This window comes from Mytilus edulis, chromosome 12 (assembly GCF_963676685.1).
Source record: "Mytilus edulis chromosome 12, xbMytEdul2.2, whole genome shotgun sequence".
NCBI classification, from domain to species: domain Eukaryota; kingdom Metazoa; phylum Mollusca; class Bivalvia; order Mytilida; family Mytilidae; genus Mytilus; species Mytilus edulis.
In genome coordinates this window covers 67,436,378-67,460,272 of record NC_092355.1, presented here as the reverse complement: position 1 = coordinate 67,460,272, position 23,895 = coordinate 67,436,378, and the positions used below count along the sequence as shown (strand labels likewise).

Below are 23,895 nucleotides of genomic sequence, written 5' to 3'. Positions count from 1 at the left end.
CTAGCGGGACGGCTGCAGTGCAGGCGATTTGGTGTCACGATATCACAGTAGCATGGGTTCGAATCCCGGCGAGGGAAGAACCAAAAATTTGCGAAAGCAAATTTACAGATCTAACATTGTTGGGTTGATGTTTAGACGAGTTGTATATACATTATGTACACAGCCATGTATCACCATCATTGATGGCGATCCGATGGATACATCTGTTGTAGGGTTGTCACTGACTCAGACGTACTTATGAATATAATTATTTTCTGTGACTGTATCTTACATTAATTTGTAGGATCCTTTACTATAGATAATTTAGCTGATCTGTAACAATAACATCTTCATGCCTTATATATCATGTACTGTAGTACGCCGCTAGATTAAAACTGACGTGGAAAGGTAACACATGCCCACCGAAAGCTCTTTTTTTGAGAGCCCAGGTGGTCGTGTGGTCTAGCGGGACGGCTGCAGTGCAGGCGATTTGGCGTCACGATATCACAGTAGCATGGGTTCGAATCCCGGCGAGGGAAGAACCAAAAATTTGCGAAAGCAAATTTACAGATCTAACATTGTTGGGTTGATGTTTAGACGAGTTGTATATACATTATGTACACAGCCATGTATCACCATCATTGATGGCGATCCGATGGATACATCTGTTGTAGGGTTGTCACTGACTCAGACGTACTTATATATATATATATATATAGAAGCAGATGTGGTATAAATGCCAATGAGACAACTCTTCATCCAAGTCAGAATTTATATAAAATAGATAACATTCAATTCATTTACAAAAATTCGTCTAATACAAAAATATGGTCATTGCATTACTTTTATTCGTATAACGAGTTGTTATAAAAATACAATATTAGAACATAAATACACAACATTATAATTCAAAAATCTTGTCTGTAGATATATATATATATATATATATATATATATATATATATATATAGAAGCAGATGTGGTATAAATGCCAATGAGACAACTCTTCATCCAAGTCAGAATTTGTAAAACAAATATATGTATATGATTATAACTTTGCCACTAGAACAATGGCTTAAAGTTATTGATATTTACACAGGTAACTGAACAACTAAATTGAACAAATAATTGAGAAGAAGTATGTAAATCTGTACTGTCGCCATATATCATGGATATTCACATAGGTAACTGCAATACTTAGTATCAGCAGTAGTGCACCACACGTAATTTTTATTTCTTATCATGCGTAGTTGATTTGAATCAAATTTTGGTTGGTTCCAGTCCCAGTTGAAATACGTCATTGGTGTTCCATCCAGGAATTTCCAACCTTCTCCTGTATTCTTGCCTTGCATGCAAATTGCATCGTTGTATACGAGTTCTATATTAGCTAAAATTGTACATTGATAAATAAAAATTAAAAACTAAAAGGTTATGTTGAACTCTGCTTATTTCAAGGACAGCAAGCGTAATATATTCACATAATTGGGAAAATTGTTATAAGGCCATTTATTAAGTACTTGTCTGCCCTTAGCTTAGAAAAAAGACACAAGAGGCATCCAGAGCAAATAATTGATATTTGAAATAAAAAAATTGTTTTTCTTTTTTTTATACTTATCAAAGAATTAGATATAATTTTGCAGTTAACGTATAGATACTGGATGAGGTTATATATTAGTAATCATCAATAGCTTACACAAAACTTTGAAAAATTTTATACAAATTGGCCAAAATCTTTTTATGATTTAGAGATAATGTCTGATGTTAAGTGTTTTGTAAAAAGCATTCCATATTTTACTGATATTACGAGCATTTTAGAGGGTTTTGCTGTTACCATTTTGATTTAGGTTTTCTATAGCTGTAATAATCTAAATGCATTATTTTACCATTACTGTACATTGGGCTTCTAAATTTTGTAATTCCAAAGATTTCCTCCCTCCCAGACCATTGGTGTCAAAAAGTATTTTTAGCCAAAACAGTCATATACGACATTTTAGAAGCCTAGCGACGTTATGTTATTGTCTTTATCATTTTTTTTTCTCGGAACGGCTTTATTTTAGTGCCCAGTTTATATATATATATATATATATATATATATATATATATATGTGATAAGAATATATGCTGTGTGAACAAGCCAGTTTATCCTTAAGGTGTATTGTAAATAGATATAAGTAGATGTGTTAGAAGTGCCAATGAGACAACTACCCATCCAAGTCAGAATTTGTGATTTACAAGTAAACCAGTATAGGTAAAAGTACGGTCTTGAAAAAACCAAAACGGCAAAAGAAATTGCCACAAAATGACTAGTATCAAACGATTCAAACAGCAAAACCAACGTTCTTACTTTAGTTAAAAAAAAACAGAAACGAGAAACAAAAAAGACTTCTGAACCACATCAAGACACGGCAATCACTGAACATCAGGGTCCTGATTTATTCATTACAAAACAAACATGATACATTTAATATTTTTTTTGTAACAAATAAAAACTCTTTGGCATCCTTTTCTATAATCAAACCAGGAGAAATTAGTTAACTAAGCTTAGTCACATTTGAACGAAATAACTCATAATGTGTGACATTTTATTTATATTATACAAATTTACATTGAGATGACACTACGCATTGCAATGACACCATTTTGTTAGAATAAACTCAACAGAGATACCAGGGTTGCAATTTTATATTTGCGCCAGATGCGCGTTTCGTCTACAAATTACTTATCAGTGACACTCGAATAAAAAAATGTAACAGGCCAAATAAAATACGAAAAAAGTAAAATCACAAAAACACTGAACTCCACAGAAAATTCAAAACGGAAAGTATAAAGAAACACAAAAAGGCATATAGGCAAAGCATTAGCAAATATGAAAGACCAGTATACATTTTTTTTAAAAAGAACAATAACACATTAGCAAGGTGTTTAAGAACAGAGCCAAGTCATATGTATCAAAGAAATACAAAAGATCACACGGACAAAGCAAATATTAAAGATATTTCAAACAACAAAATGATTTATAAGTACAAAGCCATGGCAAATGAATATTACCAACAAAAAAAAAAAAAAAAAAAAACCAGAAGTTGAAGAGTATTGAGGACCAACATTTCCTTAAGATTTTGCAAAAAACAGTTTAGGTAATTTATTCCTGAGTAAAGGGACATAAACAAGCCAAATATTAATTTGATTTTAACTTTATTACACAAAACCGATTTTTTTTATTATTATACCAATACATTTAAACCTCTGCTTATAATGGTTTTTTTTTTACCGTCTTGATACAATATACAATAAACATATAACTGCACATATCCACTACTTGCTATGTAACAATTTTAACCTGATTTATCATTAATTATTGCAATTATAGTAGATCAGAATGAATTTTTGATTCTTAAATACTCATGAAAGTCTTTTTCCAAAAGCATTGATAATTACACATTTATTCCAATTTTTTAGGCATAAGGTTCATGTTTTTTAACAGGTTTGCCATTTCAAATTTTGCATATCTCAATTCATCATCGCTACTGAAAATATCTTTTATGTTTGATAAAGCTTATTTTTTTCGTATATATTTTAATGTATTGTCATTGAAAAAATATCATGCTTTTTTCCTGTTTCTGTTTATTGGACATAATCTCCAAGCATAATTTATTTCATTACCAGCTTCTCCACACGCGATTCTTCTTTTTTTTCAATTTGCTTGTAACTTAATTTGATTTTAAAGCATACTATTGATGTATCCCCTTAAACATATTTTTTTTGGTGTTTCGTTTTAAATTCATTTCTTACAAACTAATCAAGTAATGGACAAGATCTATTTCTTAACGGCTATATACAGGATTGAATAGTCAATGCCCTTTAGCTCACACAGGTTTTTTTTTAACAAAAAATGCCAGTTGTGTTTGTATATAGGACTTCATAATTCCTTAGCTGTAATGGAAATTTAAACAAATTACATTGATTCGAAAAAAAGCATAATTTGGTTTCTCATTTTAATATTTTGAAAGTTTTGGAAATTGGCCTTTTCAGTTGAAAATATAATTATGAAATTTGTTTGAAGTAAATACAACACTATGAAAGAACACTGTTAGAAATATCACATCAAAAGAAACAAAAATGGTATTGCTTCAACTGACCTAAACATTATATAACAAACAGTAAAATCACAAAAATAATGAACGCCGAGTAAAATACAAATCAGCAAGTCCCTTAATAAATGGCAAAATCAGACGATCAAACACATAAAACAAATGGATAACAACTGTAATATTCATGACTTTGTAAAGGCACTTTCTTATTTATAAAATGGTAGATTTCCAACCATGATCTACTTGAAAGAGGGTTGGTGCTCTCAAGGAAGCAATTAAACCAAGAGTTCCAATAGGTAATGTTGAATCATCCCATCGTAAGTTTTACGGACGCCTTCTCGAATTGGTTGACCGTAATGGAATATCCGTTTTACAGAAGATATCGAATATGTTCCTTATTTTGTTAGTACAATTCCGTTCCCTTTTCGCGAATATAACCTACCGAAAATAACTATTTATTGGGTTTGTAATAGCCTGAGTAACATGACGGGTGTCAGATGAGGAGTAGGATCTGCTTAGCTTTCCGGAGCATCTGAGGTCACCCTCAGGTTTTGTAGGGTTTATGTTGATTTGTCTTTAGTTTTCGACGTTGTGTCCTGTGTACAATTATTTGTCTGTTTGTCTTCGTCTTTTTCTTTTCAGCTATAATATTGTCAGTTAATTTTAGAATAATGAGTTTTGCTGTCCCTCTAGTATCGTTTGCCCTTCTTTTTTGAACCTGGTACAATAGCTAGTTAAACCCATTACTTGTATGAAATTCGAAAAAATTCAATTATATCTACAATGATGTATGAAATAAACCAAACAGACATAATAGGTATAAATGTCAAAATAGGGGTACAGCAGTAAACATTGTGCTATTATCTTAATCACTGTAAATTAAACTTATCATATATACCAGGATTGAAATTCTATATTTACGCCAGACGCACGTTTTATCTACAAAAGACTCATCAGTGACGCTCGATTAACAAAATGGTAAAAAGACAAAATAAAGTACGAAGCTAAAGAGCATTATGGACAAAAAATTCATTTTGCCGAACGAATAAATATATAAAAAAAACATTTTCAAACTTCGTGTGATATAATTTGTAGTCTTCAGGTATTGATTTGTATGACACTCATTCAAAAATTACTTTCCACAATATAAAAAAGAAGATGTAATATGATTGCCAATGAGACAACTTTCCGCAAGAGACCAAAATGACGCGGGAATAAACAAGTATAGGTCACCGTATGACCTTCAAAAACGAACTAAGCCCTTACCGCATAATCAGCTATAAAAGGCCCCGAAATTACAATGTAAAAAAGTGTCCAGTTACTATGTACAAAATCATTAAAATATGTATTATAAAACACTTGTGTTTTAATGAACGACAACATCTGAATTAATAGAATAAGGAATCAAATATTAACCAATATTGACATTAACATTTAACCTTTCAAATGAAAGCATCATTGAAACCAGAATTAAAAATTAGTAAGCCAGATTCGCGTTCCGTCTACAAAAGACTCACCAGTGACTCCTGAATCAAAATAGTTAAATAAACTAAATAAAGTACGAAACTAAAAAGCCTTAAGGACCAAATGGTCATTAAAAGCAAAAATGTATCAATCCAATTCTAAATATCGAATGTGTCCAAACGTGTTTATGTTTACACTTCAATTGGATAATGCAAGCTCAGGTGTTAACATATCTTCTCCTTCACAATTATATCGTTGACCCCCACTTCGTACTTTATTTGGCCCTTTTTCACTTTTTTGGATTCGAGCGTCACTGATGAGTCCTTTGTAGATGAAACGTGCGCCTGACGTATATACAAAGTTTAGTCCTGGTATCTATGATGAGTTTATTTATAAGATTTCCTCCTGGTGAAATTGATACCGTGTTATATTTATTTACCTGTGATTTTCATTATATAGTTCTGTTTTTTCTCAGTATCAATTCTTTGGAGTGTACCAAGCGGACAAGAAATGTAAGCAGCCATGATAGATGGCATGAACTGGTAACAAAAGTCAAGCTGTCTATAGAGAAAGAAATTATCAGGACAGCGACCGGTTCCTGAAAAAATTGTAATCATACTATTTTACAACAGCGAAAATAAAGAGTCACCTGTTATTTGAATCAATAATACCAAAAATTAATATTTCTTCTTTACTTTTGTTAACTACATTTAATGCGAGTAATATTCTTTCAAGTAATTGAATTTCATTTGATGAGTGTTATTATGCGTATACGTAGTTTTAAATACATTTTTAATATGAACTTACGATCTCGAGTTACATAAAATCTCCATCCAGTTCCTGATTTGGTTATAACAGTATAAGTAAACGGATTTGAATGTACAATACACAGTTTTGTCAACGAATTATAGAAAAAAGATACACAACGAGGATTTAATGAGCATCTCATATCACATTCAGCTATTGATATAGAAACTATTATTTCATCATTGTTCTGATCCTCAAATTTGCCATCTGCATCTGGCTTATGATGTGCTGATATGATTGTCGTTCCGCTATATATTTTAATGAGTAAGTTAAGATGAAAAAACACAATTTTCAGATTCATTTTCCTTGACTTGTTGATCTGCATGTCTTTTCTCTTGGAAAATTATTAATCTTTAAATAAAATAATTAGAAAGTTACAGGACACCCACAAAATGATAGAAAGTCGACTATTGGTTAACCAAAAGAATATAAAAATCAATTAAAAAAAAAACTTAAGCTTCCTTGAATTATATTTATAATACTTACTTCAATTTTTCAAAGTAGAAACCAAAATGGTCTTTTAAAATAGTTATTTTAATAAAAATATTTCATATCAATGTTTATAGTTTTAATCATGTTATATAATGTCAGACTTTAGTAGATTCTTTTAATTGCAGTGATAGCTTGTAAAATAGAAAATGGAAAATCAATTATAATTTGAAAATGTATAGGATACAGAAAATTATCTAGACACAAGGAGGGGCGAAAGATATATACAGCTTAGAAAATATCTAGATACAAGGAGGTGCGAAATATACCAAAGGGACAAATAAACTCAGAGATCAAACATAAACTGACTACGCTATGGCTAAACGAAAGACAAACAGAAAAAATATTATTACATAAGACACAACATAGAAAACTAAAGACTAAGCAACACGAACCCCATCAAAAATTGGTACCCGTCGTGCAGCCTGTGTTATTACAATTCCAGTTAAAAAATCTACTTCAGTAGGTCACATTCGTGAAAAAGAAAAGGAGGTTCGACATAAGGAACATATCTGATGTCATCTATGAAACGTTTATTCAATCACGGTCAACCAACTCGTGATAGCGTCCGTAAATTAACGAATGAATGATTTCAACTCCACCATTTTGAACTCTTTGTTTCATAGCTTCCTTGTGAGCAGCAACCCTGTATCAAGGACATCAAGATAGAAAATACAAGCCCGGGAATAGTGTATCAATTGGGAGATAATTATTTAGGAAACTGAACTCATCTCTTTTGTCGTAAATTTTGTTTTAAACCGACTCTGATTGTCAATTTCTAGATGTAAGTTAAGATATGCGACTGATTTAACTGCATTTGTAGTATCCTTTATCTCTAATTCGATTGGATAGACTCGTTCAGCATACTCACCAAATTTTATATTTAGTGAGCGAAAATTATTTATATAGTGGAAATTTTTATTAAAGGATATTGCTAACTTCTTTTTTTTCTTTCTAAGAAGTTCATGTACAAAATCAGCCTCATACTAATAAAAAATTAAGTCGGCAAGAAGAGGGACACATTTGGTTCCCATTGGAATGCAGACAGTATGTTGAAAAACTTGCCATCCAAACGTAAAAAATATAGAAATCTTTCATGTCATGCTCTATGTTCTTTTAAATATGGAAAGGCATTATATTTCTCGATATTTTACATAAGCGCTAGAAAAGTTTAAATTAAGGTCAAATATATATATTGATTTAGAAGGACAGATACATATTTGTACAGGTAGAAACGTACGAAAATACCTAAACAATGTTTCATTATTTTTGTGTTTTGATACTGCATTTTTTTTATAGAGAAAATGGTGAATTAGACATTGGTTTGAATATATTTTGTAAATTGTATTTGAAACAGAAATCACAAAAGGTAATGCATATATATTTCCCTATTACAATCATTTTGTTACCATGTATTATGTATTATATATATTGATGAGGTACACATAATTCTATTGTTTTTGATTGTTTTTTTTAATATAAAACACCACTTGTATTGTGCATTCCAATGACGACGTTGATGACCCTATGGCTATTTTACATCTGTTAAATGCCGATTTGAATTGCAACATTGTGCCGACTTTTAGACAAATCCACGTATCATATGAGCATAAAGGTAAGAGTTTTAATTAATGGTAAAGTTTTTACGTACGTTCTACTTAAATGTTTAACTTATTTATTATTTTCATTCAATAACATTTCAGCAATTAAATCATCGGTTTCATTTCAGTCCAATATTCCCGTTATATCAAATCTGTGATGCACAAAGGTTTCCTAAATGGGTTTTTTTCCTGATCGGCCATGAAACATTCAGTTATTCAGTTATTCATATACAAAGGTTAACATGAGTTTGGTTTTATTGAACAATGGTGTTATTGTATTCACAATATATAGTGTATAATATGTTTATATTGATCATTTGTCTTATTAAATCGGTTGCTCACAATATGCAATACTCGAGCTACACAGCTACTTTTGCATAGGTACTATTTCTGTACTAACAAATGCATTACTGGAAATTTACTTTTAATATTTAGTACTACTTTTTTACTTTAAAACAATTGTAATATGTAGGTACTTGTATTTTACAGTACTTGATTTGTACTAAATATTTTTGTACAGAAAAAAAATGTTCCATGTTTGTAAATCATAACTTTAAGAGATTTAAAATAGAAAAAAATACTACATGCTGAAAATGTAACGGTAGTAACCAAAAATATGTAGTACCTAAATTTCAAGTACAAATAAAGTACTGTAGAATACAGGTACCTAAATATTACAATAGTACTGAATATTAAAAGTAGATTTCCAGTACTACACATTTTTAGTACAGAAATAGTACCTATGCAAAAGTAGCTGTGTAGTCAACAACATTAGTTTGTGTTGTGTTTTTCTTTAAATAGTTGAGTTTAGATGTGTTAAGTAGAATGTAAATGCATATCAATCATCGTTATGACAAGGATTAATATGAGTTGGAGCATTAAGATGTTTGCAAACGTGTTATGATTATGATTGTTTACTATTTGACTCTCTGATAAACGCTCGGACCTGAATGTAAAAAATATAATTTCATTTTATTTACGTCATAATACCGGTTGCTCTTTTTTTTTTTTAATGAAAATGAAGCTTTTTTAACAGAAATTAAATCCTGTCTTTAAGATAATACCTTATGAGGTCTTTGGTAGGTAGTTGTCTCTTTAACAATTATACCACTTCTTTTTATTCTGATGAATATATTATCAAAGCAATGTCCTAAATGTCTGAAGAATTATAATGTTCTTCCAAAGGTCATAAAAAGAAATGGCTATATTCTTACTATATTTACATTATTAACTAAACAAATTTATACAATTATAATATTAAACGTCTCTTTTTTTAAAGAAACTATACATATGTAGCCGAATCAAACAAGTACAATAACTTTGACATAAACAAATAAATCCTGAATTTGTTTGTTTTTATTTTATAAACTTTAAAAAAGAAAGAATCGTGTTCCTTCACATATTCTGACGGGGTGAGTTTAACTGCATGATGATATGCAAAGTTACAAATGATACTACAACAAAACCACAAAAATGAGATTGCAAAACAAATTATAATGTAAGAATGGTTGAAGTAGACATATGGGATCGTGAAAGTCACTATCAAACCAATAAATGTTATGTTAATTTATGTTTGAATTTCAGAAAGATTTCGATGAAATATCAAAACGAAATCTCTCTCTCTCTCTCTTTTTAAATACATACTTGTTTCTTTACCTCATGAGATTAGGGTAATGGTTAGATTGCATAAAAACAACGTAAATATTTGTTTTCTTTAATCAAATTGTCTAAATGCGTCAATCAATGTATCATTATTTCACTTAATGTGAGGCTAACATTATTTATTTTATTAAAATTTCTCGTTCTCATCTTGATCAATACGAGTGAATCTGTTTTGAGGATGGACTATTTAAAATGACTCTCCGTAAATTCTATGGACACCTTGACGAATTAGTTGATTTCTAGATTTGTCTGTGTCTAAACTAACTTATGAAATTTTTACCACGACTTAGATTGTTGTTTGACATTTACGTCTGTTCTTTTAAGTACCCAACGAGACCTTTTCCCGATTATGACTGTTTTTCTGAATGGAATTTGCATTGCAATATGACGTGTCTCGGTTTTTTTTTTATCCAGCGTTCATGTATTTGGTAACAAAGTTTCATATGTAATTCTGATCGGATATTATTTTGTGTCTTATCGTTTACAGTTGTACTCTTTCCTTTTTTATTTTCTATTTGTATGTAAAAGTAAAGATAATGAATCACCCAGTCCACTTGTAAGATTTTAATTGATAACAACTGTATGCACGGGATTTATTTGTTTTGAACAGTTTGATTTAAAAGAAAGTCCGACATAGTTAAATAGTGTAGTTAGTTGCAGATTCACTAACATAATTCTATATAAATATTCTTGGAATTGTTATGAAATACATCAAATAACATAATTATAGACCTTATCTTGATCTATATCCATTTTTTTAGAAAATAACCTTTGACGTCACTTTTTGTAGCTTTGACAGAGTCGCGTGACAGACGCACAGTTCGTAATTCAATCATGCTGTTGTGTACTGTCTTAAATTAATTTTAGTTATTCATTGTTATTCTGTGGTTTACATGCCGAAATGTACTATCATATTATTTACTGGTGTATTTCTCTGTCCTGTGTGTTATTGCATTTATTTCTACTGTATTTCCGTTATGCAATGTTGTCATTTAAAAATTATATTTAACACTGTCATAAAGCACGAGGTTTTGGCTGGCCACACAATCTTTTTTTTTCTTTCTTAAAATGTCATATACAATATCAAGAATATGGCAGATGTAATCAAATAAATCTTTTCTATGGATGTTGATTTGTTTTTTGATTTGTTGCGCTTCAGTGTTTGCTTTGCTTCGTTGTTTTCCACCTAAAGTGTGTTTCCTTTGTATTTGTTTTCTCGCAATCGATTTATAACTTTTGAACTGAGGTATTCTACTGTTGCCTTTATTTTTCCATATTGATAATTCCCCTTTCCTTGGTACTTTTGTTGTGCGTTTCTAGTTATGGACAATATATTCTCGATTCGATGCTTGATTCGATACCAAATAAACTCATCATAGAAACCAGGATTGAAATTTTGAATATGCGCGAATTCATCAGTGTTGATCGACTACTTGGGTGCTGATACCATAGGGGAATAAAAACCATCAGTGTCATCGATCCAGTGGCTGCAAATATCAATGTTAATTCATGTCAATAGATATACAGATTTGGTTATCGAAGTTTAGTTGTAGCTGTATAAAACTTATTTCAAAAGGGATAGCACACCCTCATTTTTACGGAGAAGTTTTTTACCGAGCCCAGAAATTTAGAAAAACTTAAGATACACTTATTCTTAATAGATACCAATTCAACACTATAAGTGTATCTCTTATTTCAAACAGGATAGCACATCCTCATTTTTACAGAGATGCTTTACCGAGCCCGGAAATTTAAAAAGATACTTAAATTTATTGATCATTAAGCAAAACTTATTCATAAATAATTCCAATTCAACGCTGTAATTATATCTCTGAATATTGTTTATATTTGTATGCCTATTGATTCTGTTTTCAGTAACATGGGTAACTTATAAACAAATTTAATATCATGGTTATATATATATATTTACATTCATGGCTTTACAATCTGTCGATACATGTATTTTGGCTATGCCATGTTTTTCTCTGATTGTTTGTGATTCCTTTTCTTTAAATATATTGACTGTTTGAATGGAACTGATTGATAATCTAGTCTTAGATGCATTATTATACTTTATTAGATGCATAATACATAAGAAGATGTGGTATGAGCCCCAATGTGACAACTCTCCATCCTGTTCACAATTTGTAAAAGTAAAGCGATCAAAGTATGGCCTTCACACCGAACAGCAAGCTATAAAGGATTCCCAAAAAGACTTGTTTAAACCCATTAAAACAGGAAAACAAGCGGCCTAATCTTTCTAAAAAAAACCCAAGAAACGACAAAACACCACGAGGTCAAAATTTGTTTACATTTTACATACGTTGAGAAATCTATCATTGATTTGATATTTTTCTAAGTTATTTATATGTCGGACGACAATTAATAGAAAGGCACATATATACACTTGGAGAAAATCAGAATTTACATCTGTAGGGAAAGGAAGAGTCAAAAGATACCAGTTACAAAAAAAATGTACCACCGGCACTTTAAGTTCAAAGTTCAAAGTTCTTTATTTTCCAATTAAGGACCCCTAACGGGACATAATGACAAGTTACAACTCTGATTCTTGACACATAAACATATAATGAAGATAAAATTTAGCTGTATGATAAATACAACCAATCACATATCCGGCAATGACAAAATTATGTGTATTACAACACTTCCAAAATTGTTCGGATTGTGATTTATTATTGATGTGTCATTTAAATTATGATCTTAACCTACTTAGGCTTAGTCCAAGATTACTCTGAAGTACAGAATTCAGTGGCGGATCTAGAATTTTTTATAAGTGGGGGCCCACTGACTGCCTAAGATGGGGCCGCTTCGGTCAGGCCTCAGTGATTCCCTATGTAATCAACAATTTTTTTTCCAGAAATGGGGGCCCGGGCCCCCTGGGATCCCCCTATATCCGCCTCTGGACAAGCTGGACCTACGGCCCTAGCTTGTGGTCCTGTCTTGCAAAACTACCATTAGACGTCAGAGTAATCCTTGACTTTGCCAGACAAGCTTGGGTGTTTCTTGGACACACTGCTGTTTTTATCGCAAAAATCGCTGACTTTGAAATACTGTCCAACTGAAACTCGTTATGCTTCCTGAACAGGGAGATCAGCAGTAACTGTGTAAATAATTTAACTGTCAAAATATGTTTAATATTTTTAATTAACACCATAATTTGTGTAATTTAAAAATGTTTGACAAAATAATTTTTGTTTCTTCCCCTATTCTATCGCCCTTCACAAATCCTTTCCAAAAAAAAACTTATTTACTTTAACAAACAACAGTTAATTTCAGTCCCAAAGATTTTTTTATTTGAATTTGTGATACAGATTATATTATTTCTTAAGTCCCAATACCAGGAATCATCAAGGACTTTATTTCGGTTTATTCATATAGAAAGAAAGTGTAAAGTTTATGAAAGTAGGATGAATGTTGAAGGAAAAGTCCTCACATATCCTGGTCTATATTATATTTATTTTTGAAAGTCTTGAGATATCCTGAGAATACCCTAGTTTAAAGCTGCTTGAATTGAAAGTCTTGACATTTCCTGAAATTTTCCCATCAACTTTTTACCTAAAAAGGGCTAAATGCTTTACAGGATTTTTCAGGATTTCCCAGGATAATCTTGAGATTTCCTGGTTAAAAAAATGTCAGGATTTATTTCTGCAAGGGATATAAATGCATGCATCAAAATATATATTCATAATATTAATGGAACTTGAATGTAGCACTGTCTGCAGCGGGCTAGAAAGTGGTAATATCAGGGAAAAAATTTCCGCTATAAAGTAAGTCACGTGTCTTATACCTAGTGACGTTAACTTATAAAACTTCTATTCTAGTACCGTATATACAATAATTTCTGCCTATACTACGAAACGTGAGAAATTATACATCTTGAAAGGCTATTTCTTTTTTTCCGTGACAAAAAAATTAATATAGCCTTTAAGGGTTTAAAGACGTTATAAAAAGATTACTTTTTTCACTTGAAGACTTTATAGCTATTTGGACTAATCCCTTTACCAGAAAAAAAATGCAGCATTTCACCTCCCATAATGTATGTTCAATAAGCTATAGCAAATTAGCTGCGGAACCGTAGCTCTTTACTATTTGCGGACCATCTATACTATAGTCCACAAATAGTCAAAAAATAACATAAGGACCGAAGAGCTACGGTTCAACAGCCACAGTATAGCGAAATCAGCATTTTTGCCAATCTTGCGTTATTTGTCATAAGGGGAGTCTGTACATGTACCTTAAAGAAATAATACAGACTTGATATAATTGCAAAAATAGCATGAGCCAACTCTCTTTCCAACACTGAATCTTGTCTTACATTGGCAAGCACCACAAAAATGTTATAATCAGATAATTAAGGGCACAACATTTCTAAATGAAATGCTTTTATCAATTGTTTCATACAGTGTCAAATTACTTGCAATAAGAAACTAAAGGCCTTTGTGTTTTACCAGCTTGCAAAATAAACTGCAAGCCTCGCAGAACTCGAGTCTCAAATTTATACATTTCTTGACAATTTAAAAAAAATCATAAAGACCGACCAAAGAAGGAACTCGCATCTAGTTCATATCTTCCTGCATGTACCTCCTAAAACCATTTTTAAGATGTAATCTATCTTTGTTATTTAACGAGCAGTCACTCTTCTGGCTTTAATTTCGATTTATGTAGACAAGCCACGAGGTCTGTAAAAAATACCTCGTGGTTCAAGCAAAATTGGCTTTCAAACACCAAAATCTTCGAAATTACAGATGTTTGCACAGTTGGTGAAAACGTTCTCACAAACTATAATTTACTACTCTCTTACCGATGAACACAAAAATCGGTGCTTCTTCGTCCGTTAATTTCACACAAGTGTTCGTCTTCTCATGAATGCAAGCTTCTAATCGACCTAGCTAATTTTTGATTGGTTATTTTCTACCGAAAGTCGTGGCCAATTCCCCGATAAAAAAACTGCTAAATCTGATAAACTTTAAGTATATTTAAAAAATTGAAATCAAATATCTGTTAAATATTAAAAAAGGCATCATACTGAACTACTTTTAACATCATCAGTGTATTTGCTATTAAGTTATTAACACATCTAACATTCAACGCTCGGTTGTCCATTGCTGACGTCATGAATATTAATAAGGTAACTGGAGTTGTCTTTTCTTAGAAAAAAACTACGGGAAAAAAAAAGAGAAAACGGCATTAACCGCAATATTTAATCATGTTTGTTACACTATCTATCATTAGAGGATAACGGCCTTATTCGCCAAATATGGCAAATATACACTTTCTCATTGTTTAGATCTTCACACAATCTATAGAAATAATTTAGTTCTGTGTCATTGTTTAACTTTATTGAATTACAACAACCACATATTTCTGAACCATATAATAGTACAGGTATCACTGTGTAATCAAAAATGTGCATTAGAGTGGATATATTAGGTTTATAATTAATAAAATATTTCGTATATTTAAAGAAAGCTTTTAAACATTTTTTATATAACATATTTTTGGCTACTGAAAAGCTGTCAGATGCACTAAAAGTTACGGCAAGTTAAGTATAATGTTGGGTGCTTTGGATGTATGTGTCTTTATATGAGAGCTCTGCATCTTAAATACGGCCAGATGTATTAAAAACTACAGACTTTGTTTTTTTAAAAATTAAATGCTAACCACTAACTTTGACAATAGCTTATTAAATGCATTTTTAGATTCAGAAAGCAGTACAAGATAATCAACATAAAGAAGACAATTTAATGAAATATTTGATAGCAATAATGGGTAAAAAGATTTAAAATCATTTATACATATTTATGGATTTTCTTATCCAAGGTATAGATTACCTTAGCCGTATTTGGCACAATTTTTTGGAATTTTGGATCCTCAATACTTTTCAACTTTGTATTAATTCGGTTTTTAACTATTTTGATATGAGCGTCACTGATGAGTCTAATGTAGACCAAACGCGCGTCTGGCGTACTAAATTATAATCCTGGTACCTTTGATAACTAATTAGAGAGACTTGGGCTCAGATTATCTGCTTGTCAAATATATGATCTAGAGTCTGAAGTTAACATGTTTCGTGTTTTTATACACAATGTTATTAGAATACATACTTTTTATTATATTATAAAAATAAGTTCCTAGGAAGAAAACACTAAAATATCACTCTGACATTTTGTGGTAAAATCTTTTCTTTACTTCATTTACCTTAAACATGTATATAGTTATCAAAGGTACCAGGATTATAATTTAGTACGCCAGAGGCGCGTTTCGTCTTCACAAGACTCATTAGTGACGCTCAGATCAAGAAAAAGCCAAACAAGTACAAAGTTGAAGAGCAATGAGGAACAGAAATTCCAAAAAAATGTGTTAAATACGGCTAAGGTTATCTATTCCCGGGATACGAAAATCCTTAGTTTTGTAACAGAAAATTTATAAGACATATACACTTTAGTTAGTTGTGCAGAGCAGTTTTTATTATAATCTACCTTGTGTACTTGTATTGTGTTATGAGAATAAACTCATCTATGTAACTAATGTGGTGACCCACAATACATTCGAATCAATAGAAAGAAAAGGTTTGTAAGACATTTTTTTTTTATATTATCATGATTATTGCGATGATATGTAATTTTTTTTGCACCTTTACAGTTTCTGCAACTAAAATTAAATAAATGATTATGACATTTATCCTTTTCAGTCCGTTCAAAATGTGTTTTTATACATCTTCATTGACAGCCACTTTTAACACCCCTTTGTCTATAACATCGTCGGATTACTAAAAAAAAACCAATGCAATATTTCACACTCTAGTTAGCCATTGTCATTCAACTGTTTTATTTAAATGAGAGTCAAGGCTCCGTGTTGAGGGCCGTACATTGACCTATAATGGTTTACTTTTATAAATTGTTATTTGGATGGAGAGTTGTCATATTGGCGCTCATACCACATCTTCTTATGTTTAATACATCTAATAGAATATAATCGTGCATCTAAGGCACTCACACCACATCCTCCTATATCTGATACCAATGTATTTGTATCTCTTTGATTGTTAGTAGCGGCAGTTTTCTTTTTTGTAGATGAGATTCACAGACGAGCGTTGTTACAACAAGTATCGGATAATGTTGTTTCCGGCTGTGACTGTAATGCAGTATTACCAATATCGCTATGTAATTCAACTAATCTGCTACTTTTTTAATCTTATCTTTCTTTCAATCGTCATTTTCGAATGGTTTTTCAACAAAGACGATGTGGTATGATTGCCAATATGACAACTCTTCACAAGAGAACACACGGCACATAAATTAACAACTATAGTCACCGTATAGCCTACAACGATAAGCAAGGCCCATATCACATACTAGTTATCAGCGATAACAGGCCCCGAAACACAAATAAAACGAGAAAACTAACGGCCTAATTAATGAACAACACATGAACATGAAACAATTTTTACAAAGCAACAAACCTAAGCCTAACCCTAACCCTAAACCTAACCATTTAATTATAGGCTTTGCACTTTGGACCGGCACAAACAGAATGTGGTGAGCTTAAACATGTTAGTGTATGCCCAACCTTCCCCTAAACCGGGAACAGTTGTGCAGCAGAACAAAACAAAAACTACAAAACAATAAACAAACAACACATATGATCAAAAGCAACAGACAACAGCCACTGAATTTAAGGCTCCTAACTTAGAAAAGTCACATACAGGATATGTGGGTTTGAACATGTTAGCCGGAGCCCAACCATCCCCTAAACCTGGTTAAGAGGTGTAAAATACAACATAAAGACAAACTACAAAAACTAGTTGGAAACGAATTCATTCATCAGATGGATACACATACATTTAGAAATACATCTGAGAAAACACAGACTGGAGATGGTCGGATAGTTTTACATCGCAACATAAAAAGACATAAGTACAGATATAAGAGTACCCTAAGTTACTGACAACCAGCTCAAATCGCATTGATTGAACTTGGCCTAAGTAAGGAACCTATTGTTCAGTGGTTGTTGGTTGTTGATGTGTTACAGTCTTTGAATGTTGTGAACTTCCCACTAACACCATACATTATCACATCATAACACCATTCATCATACACCTTTACACCACACACCCAGCTATGCCATTACCCTAAACACGTTACAACTTTGCTCCATACACCTTACACATTCTATCTAAAACCATCCAAATTTACCCATAATGCAGTTTTATTTAAAAAAAAGCGTGCGACTACAAAATTATTCATTTAATTTTGAAAAAAGAATTTTGATCCCAATATTGTAAATGATTATTACTTACAGATGGTAGTATTCTGTTTTTCTGCTGTCATATTCTCTTGACTGCTCATCTTCCTTCATCTCTGAATCCCTGTCGTTCTCTGCCGGTGCCTTGATGTCTTCAGATGGTTCCAACCCTCACCAGTTGTTTCGAACCTGTACCATTACATCATCTGGTTGGCGGGTGAGTAGAGGTTGCCAAACCTCTGCTCATCAGCTCTCGGCTTCAGCTCAGATCATCTCGGCGATACCATAATTAGCAAGATGAACGCTCTGCTGCTTCCCCTAGCTATCTTACTGCTGTCTTTCGTGCCTTTCCAACTATTCCCATTGCCTGTAGCATCCTCCATACTGACTGTGCAGGAAAACCTGAAGCGTACTTCTACTGGGAACAGCCACGCTTTCCAACCTCTCTCTCTACATGTTGTCAGCAGCTCTGTGTTCTTTTCCCTTTTTTCGCTGGTATGCCTCTTCACATCTCTCTTCCAAAACTGTCAGTTCTTTTGCAACTATCATCTTTAACGACTGTGACCAAACTACAATGTCTGGGCGTAGGGTTGTCTGTACGCATTCTGGAAACACAAGCTTCTTTCCAATGTTAGCTCTAATGTTCCATTCACTGCCCTTGTCCAAGATGAAGTGCTGTTGTGACTTTGTTGCATGTCTTGTATCTCCCTCTCTAACGAATCTGATCTGCTTTGCCTCTGTGTTTGATGGTCTGTTCTTTTTTATTTCAATATCAAGGATCTCTGCTAGATGTTTTAGGACCTTGTCGTGCCGCCATCGATACCTTCCCTGTATCAGAGCAACCTTACAGCCTGAAAGTATATGTGCCATAGTACCTCTTTGACCACATAACTTGCAGCTTGATTCTTCTATCAGTCCACACTGGTGTAAGTTTGAAGAGGAAGGAAGTGTATCGTACACTGACCTAAGCATGAATGAAATTCTGAATGGTTCCATCCTCCATAACTCTGCCCATGTGATCTTTCTTTCTGGCAAGTTCCACTTCATCCATGCTTCTTGACGGCTAAGCTCTAATGCTTTTGCCCTTCTTTGTTCTTCTTCTTCTATTTCTGATTGTACCATGCTACTCTTCTCCTTTGGTGTTACCTTTGACCACTGTTGAAAATGTGTCATTCCTAAGCCGTGTCTACCAGTTCATGTGTTGCCAACTATGTCTTTGTGGTGAAGAATACTTTCTGCTAGATCTACTGCAGTTCTCGCTCACCATTTACTCCCAGTACGTGTCTGTATTCCAGCCTTACTGATCTTGCTATCCTTTGAGTCTCTGAGAGTCATAACAAGTCTGCTCTTTGATACCTTGTATTCCTTCAAAGTTGATGTTAAAGGTAGCTGTAGTTGTGATGATCTACTGTAAAGGCCTATGGCTGTAAGACTTGGTGGTACTTTTAGCCATCTTATTAGGTGACTGTAAGCTTTTGCTTTTCAAATAAGTTTTAACGACATTTTGAGCATGTAAAAATATCTAAAATTTTAACGATAAAAAAGAAGAAATGCAGGCAAAATATACTATTTACTTGTAAAAAAAAACACTCCTCAATTTTATCTAAACGTTACTGGTATATAGAAAATAGTTAAAGAGAAAAATTATAAACACAATACTATTTTTTTAACATCAAAATTGAGAAATTCAAGGGTTTTAGATAAATTTAATTATCAAAATATTTTTCCTATCTTAAGGTGGTACCTTACACTACAGGGAGATAACTCTGTAAAATCAGCTAAACGTTTTAATTACGTTGAGTTGTAAAGGGAATATTAAGCTTCTCAATGATCAAAATTGGTGCGTGTCAAACTGCTATATAACCAGTGTAATTTTTCTGATAATACGGTTGGTCCAAAATTTTTGAATTTTTTATATTTTTGTTAAAGGGTTAAAGTAAATACTTTTACAAAATTTTATGAAAATTAAACGAGCCAAATTTATTTTAGTGAAAGTGTTGGGTACCACCTTAATCCAATATTCATATACTATAGTATTCATCAGGACATAACAGTAAGACAAACCCTTCATGGTGCCCCAGTAAAAAAATGATTTACCTCCTCTGATTGTACTCTTTAATGTTTACATTGGAGACAAAATGGAACCGTATCTTCTGCTGTAAGATTTCATGGGCAATCTGTAATTATTCAATTAATGCATAACTATGCAGTATGAGAAAAAGAATGAACTGAAATGTACATTTGCTTATAAATCTGAATGTGGACAATCATTGCATTATGCTTCAAATGTCCTGTGTATCCCTATAACCAAATGTGACAAAACCACAAGTAGCCTCGCCAGACGTCCTAATTATTTGGACTACCGTGTACGTAGTCTTGGGTGTAACTCCACGGACTATGAACTACCAGAAGGAGTTTTAATACTGTACAGAAGTGGGATACTTTCAATAGACTGTTCGTCATGTGACATTTACATATGCCCAAAACACAGGAAACAAGAAAGTGCCATTCACCTACACATCCGGACCAGAGTGTTGCAAAACCAAGCAGAGGCATACCAGCATCAGTATGCAAACAGCTATGGATGACAAAGAGAATATCTCTGTCAGTTGGTTTCAGGTACAAATTTCTAGTATGATTTAAAAGTGTGATAACATTTCTTTAGATAAAACTTTGTATGGAAAGGGGAGGGGTGTTTATACATGTAAATGCACTTCATGTGAAATACTCAATTTAATAAAATTCTTACAAAACATTAAATGTCATGCATAAAAACAATATTTGGGAGATATTATATTCTGAGACAATTTTTTATGGTGGTGGTGGTAGTTTTGGGGAGGGGGGATTGCTACATTTACTATGCATATGTCAACACTGATTGGCACAAATGTACATGTACATGTTAACAGTTAAGCTTAAATTGGTCTGGCAGAAAAAAAATCAGTATTTATGCATGGCAAAGAAATCAAAATGTAAAGAAACAGTGCTTTTATTCATCTTATAGTCATTGTTGAGGCTATCAACACAGATCAACAGAAACTATCACCTCACTACAGGTGTAAGATAGCCCGAGCACTGGTTAGAGCAGAATCATTTGAAAACTGACTCACAACAACTGTGAATTGATGAATTCAGTCATCGAATAATATTGATAAACAAATCTGCCAAATGAATCAAAATTTTCCTGTCAAAATTTAGTGAACAATCAAAAGTTTACAAAATGTTAAGCACATTTAGCATGATTTGACTTCCAAGATATTTATATTTAAAATATATTGAATTTCCAAATATGACACTTATTAAACTAGAAACATTTACATACATGTAAATACACATTAATTATCAAAATTTCTGCATATGTACATGATCTACACAGTTTATGCATGTGGAAGCTTAAGGTCCCTATATAAAATAATAATACAATGAATGATTTTTAGTCACTGTACATGATCATTTTTTCCACTTTCATGATTAAGTAACATTCGCTTTGTTATGGTATGAATTGTTTTAACTGAAAAATGACTTGGGACAAAGTTTGTATTTTATCTTTCAAGCCTACAATTTATATTTGAGTTACTACATGTACTAAATGGAGGGCATCTGTTTTAAAATTAAAATTCTAGACCTGATATAAAAACAGTTAACTACAGTTTTTATTAGAATTCTTTGTCTGCACTACCTACTTATCTTTGGGTACTATGTGTAATATTTATAATATACATATATACATGCATCATTGTAAATTATTTCTCTTTCTTTTAGGAATATGTTACTCTTGCCTCAGAAAGTATCCTGTATCTCAAGACAGCAAGCAGGCTTTGATAACTGATATTGGTATGTGCATACTTGTAGATGAAGTCAAAATAAATGTGCCTAAAATACAAAATCAAGGTCATAAGCACCTTAATTTACATTTGGTTTCTTGTTGGTCAATTTTTTATTGGCATTTTAAAATAAGTAAGTAGAATGCTAGCTTAATATGTGTAATAATATTTGTATTTGTAATGTTCTAATATGGATATCACTTCTTGTAATTGAAGAGCCATTCCCAATCTTACATAACAACAAAGGTTCCTTGACAAGCCTCTCTGTAAGACCTGAAGAGCAAACTATGGAAGAAGTACCAAGGAATGATGGCCATGAAACTGATCAGTCAATTTCTGAACCGAATAACAGTCTGTATCCATGTCCTGATATGTCTTGCTCAAAAATGTATACAAAATTATGTTATCTGAAAACCATCTATGTCTTGCATTTTTAATCATGTGTACAATAATAAGAAAGAAATCAGATTGACTCAATTAAAAAAGGTTGGGCTTCACAGTGTATTGCAGTTGAGAGAGAACACAAAGTGCTTGTACGAGCTACAGCACCTTCAACTGTTTTGGTTTCTAACAATGAAGGCTGGGCATTGAAAACTTCCAAATCTGTCAAACGTTTCTCAACAAAAGTCAAAGACTACATATCTTCAATACATCAATATTTTAACACAACAGGTAAACGACCAAATTTTGAGGATATAGCTGAAGAATTAAAAACTAAAAGGGATGATGATGGGAACAAAGTATTTAAGCAGGAAGAATGGCTTTGCCCATCTCAAATAAGAAGTCTGTTTTCAAACTTTGTGAGAAAGAATGCACAGTCTATTGAAATTCATACTGGTACTCAGAAAGAAACCAAGAATGATGAAGATCTTCAACAAGCCATAGCTGAAATAGATGCGTTGGAGTATCATGATGACATGGTCAATGTTGCTTTGGCATCTGAAAATGATTTTTCATAAACTATATTGCTGTATTATTACGCAGATATTGTTGATATATGCTTATTGTGTGTATTTTTTATTGGTTGTCATCCAAAAATTTCCAAATTACAGGTGGCGCCCTCTACAGCCAAGATATATAAATCAGTTCAAAACATTATATTTATTTACAGTAGTTATGGTAAGGTTAACCTACAAACAAGATTTCATAAAGATTGGCAAATATTGATTCCGGACTATATTGCATGGTTTTCTCATGGACAGGCTCTTAATGTTTTAAACAAGATTAACCACAGCGTTTTTTCATAGTGTTTCATCTTATAACTTCAAACAATTTCATAATTATTATTTTAACTTAAAAGTTTAGTTTCAAAAGCTTTCTTAATACTAAAACGAGAAACCAAATGATTTTTTTTTCGAATCAATATTATATGTTTTAATTTCCATAATGTACATGTTATAGCTAAGGAGTTATGAAATATTATACAAACAAAACTGAAAAATATTTTTTTGTGATCTAAAAAGCATTGAAGATTTAATCCTGTATATATCGGTTTAGAAATGGTCTTGTCCATTACTTTAATAAATTGAAAGAACATGAATTGAAAGTATAACACACAAAAAAACTATCTACACGTATACATCAATAGTATGCTTTAAAAGCAAAATAAGTTTCACGCAAATTGAAAAAAAAAATAATAATCGCGTGTGAGGATGTTGGTAATGGCAAATTTCTGTGCAAGTTCGAATTGAATTGTACTTGGAGATTATGTTCAAT

General features: G+C 32.1%; 1 protein-coding gene across 1 annotated transcript; it reads right to left on the bottom strand.

Moving 5' to 3' along the window:
* Positions 1 to 18,805: 18,805 nt before the first annotated feature.
* On the bottom strand, positions 18,806 to 19,528 carry LOC139497793 (uncharacterized). The gene has a single exon (XM_071286026.1). The coding sequence runs from the start codon at positions 19,526 to 19,528 to the stop codon at positions 18,806 to 18,808; it is 723 nt and encodes a 240-aa protein (XP_071142127.1).
* Positions 19,529 to 23,895: the final 4,367 nt, after the last annotated feature.

What these genes read in the sequence shown, in the direction of transcription:
- LOC139497793 (XM_071286026.1), bottom strand. Translation starts at nt 19,528, where the DNA reads ATGACACATTTTCAACAGTGGTCAAAGGTAACACCAAAGGAGAAGAGT.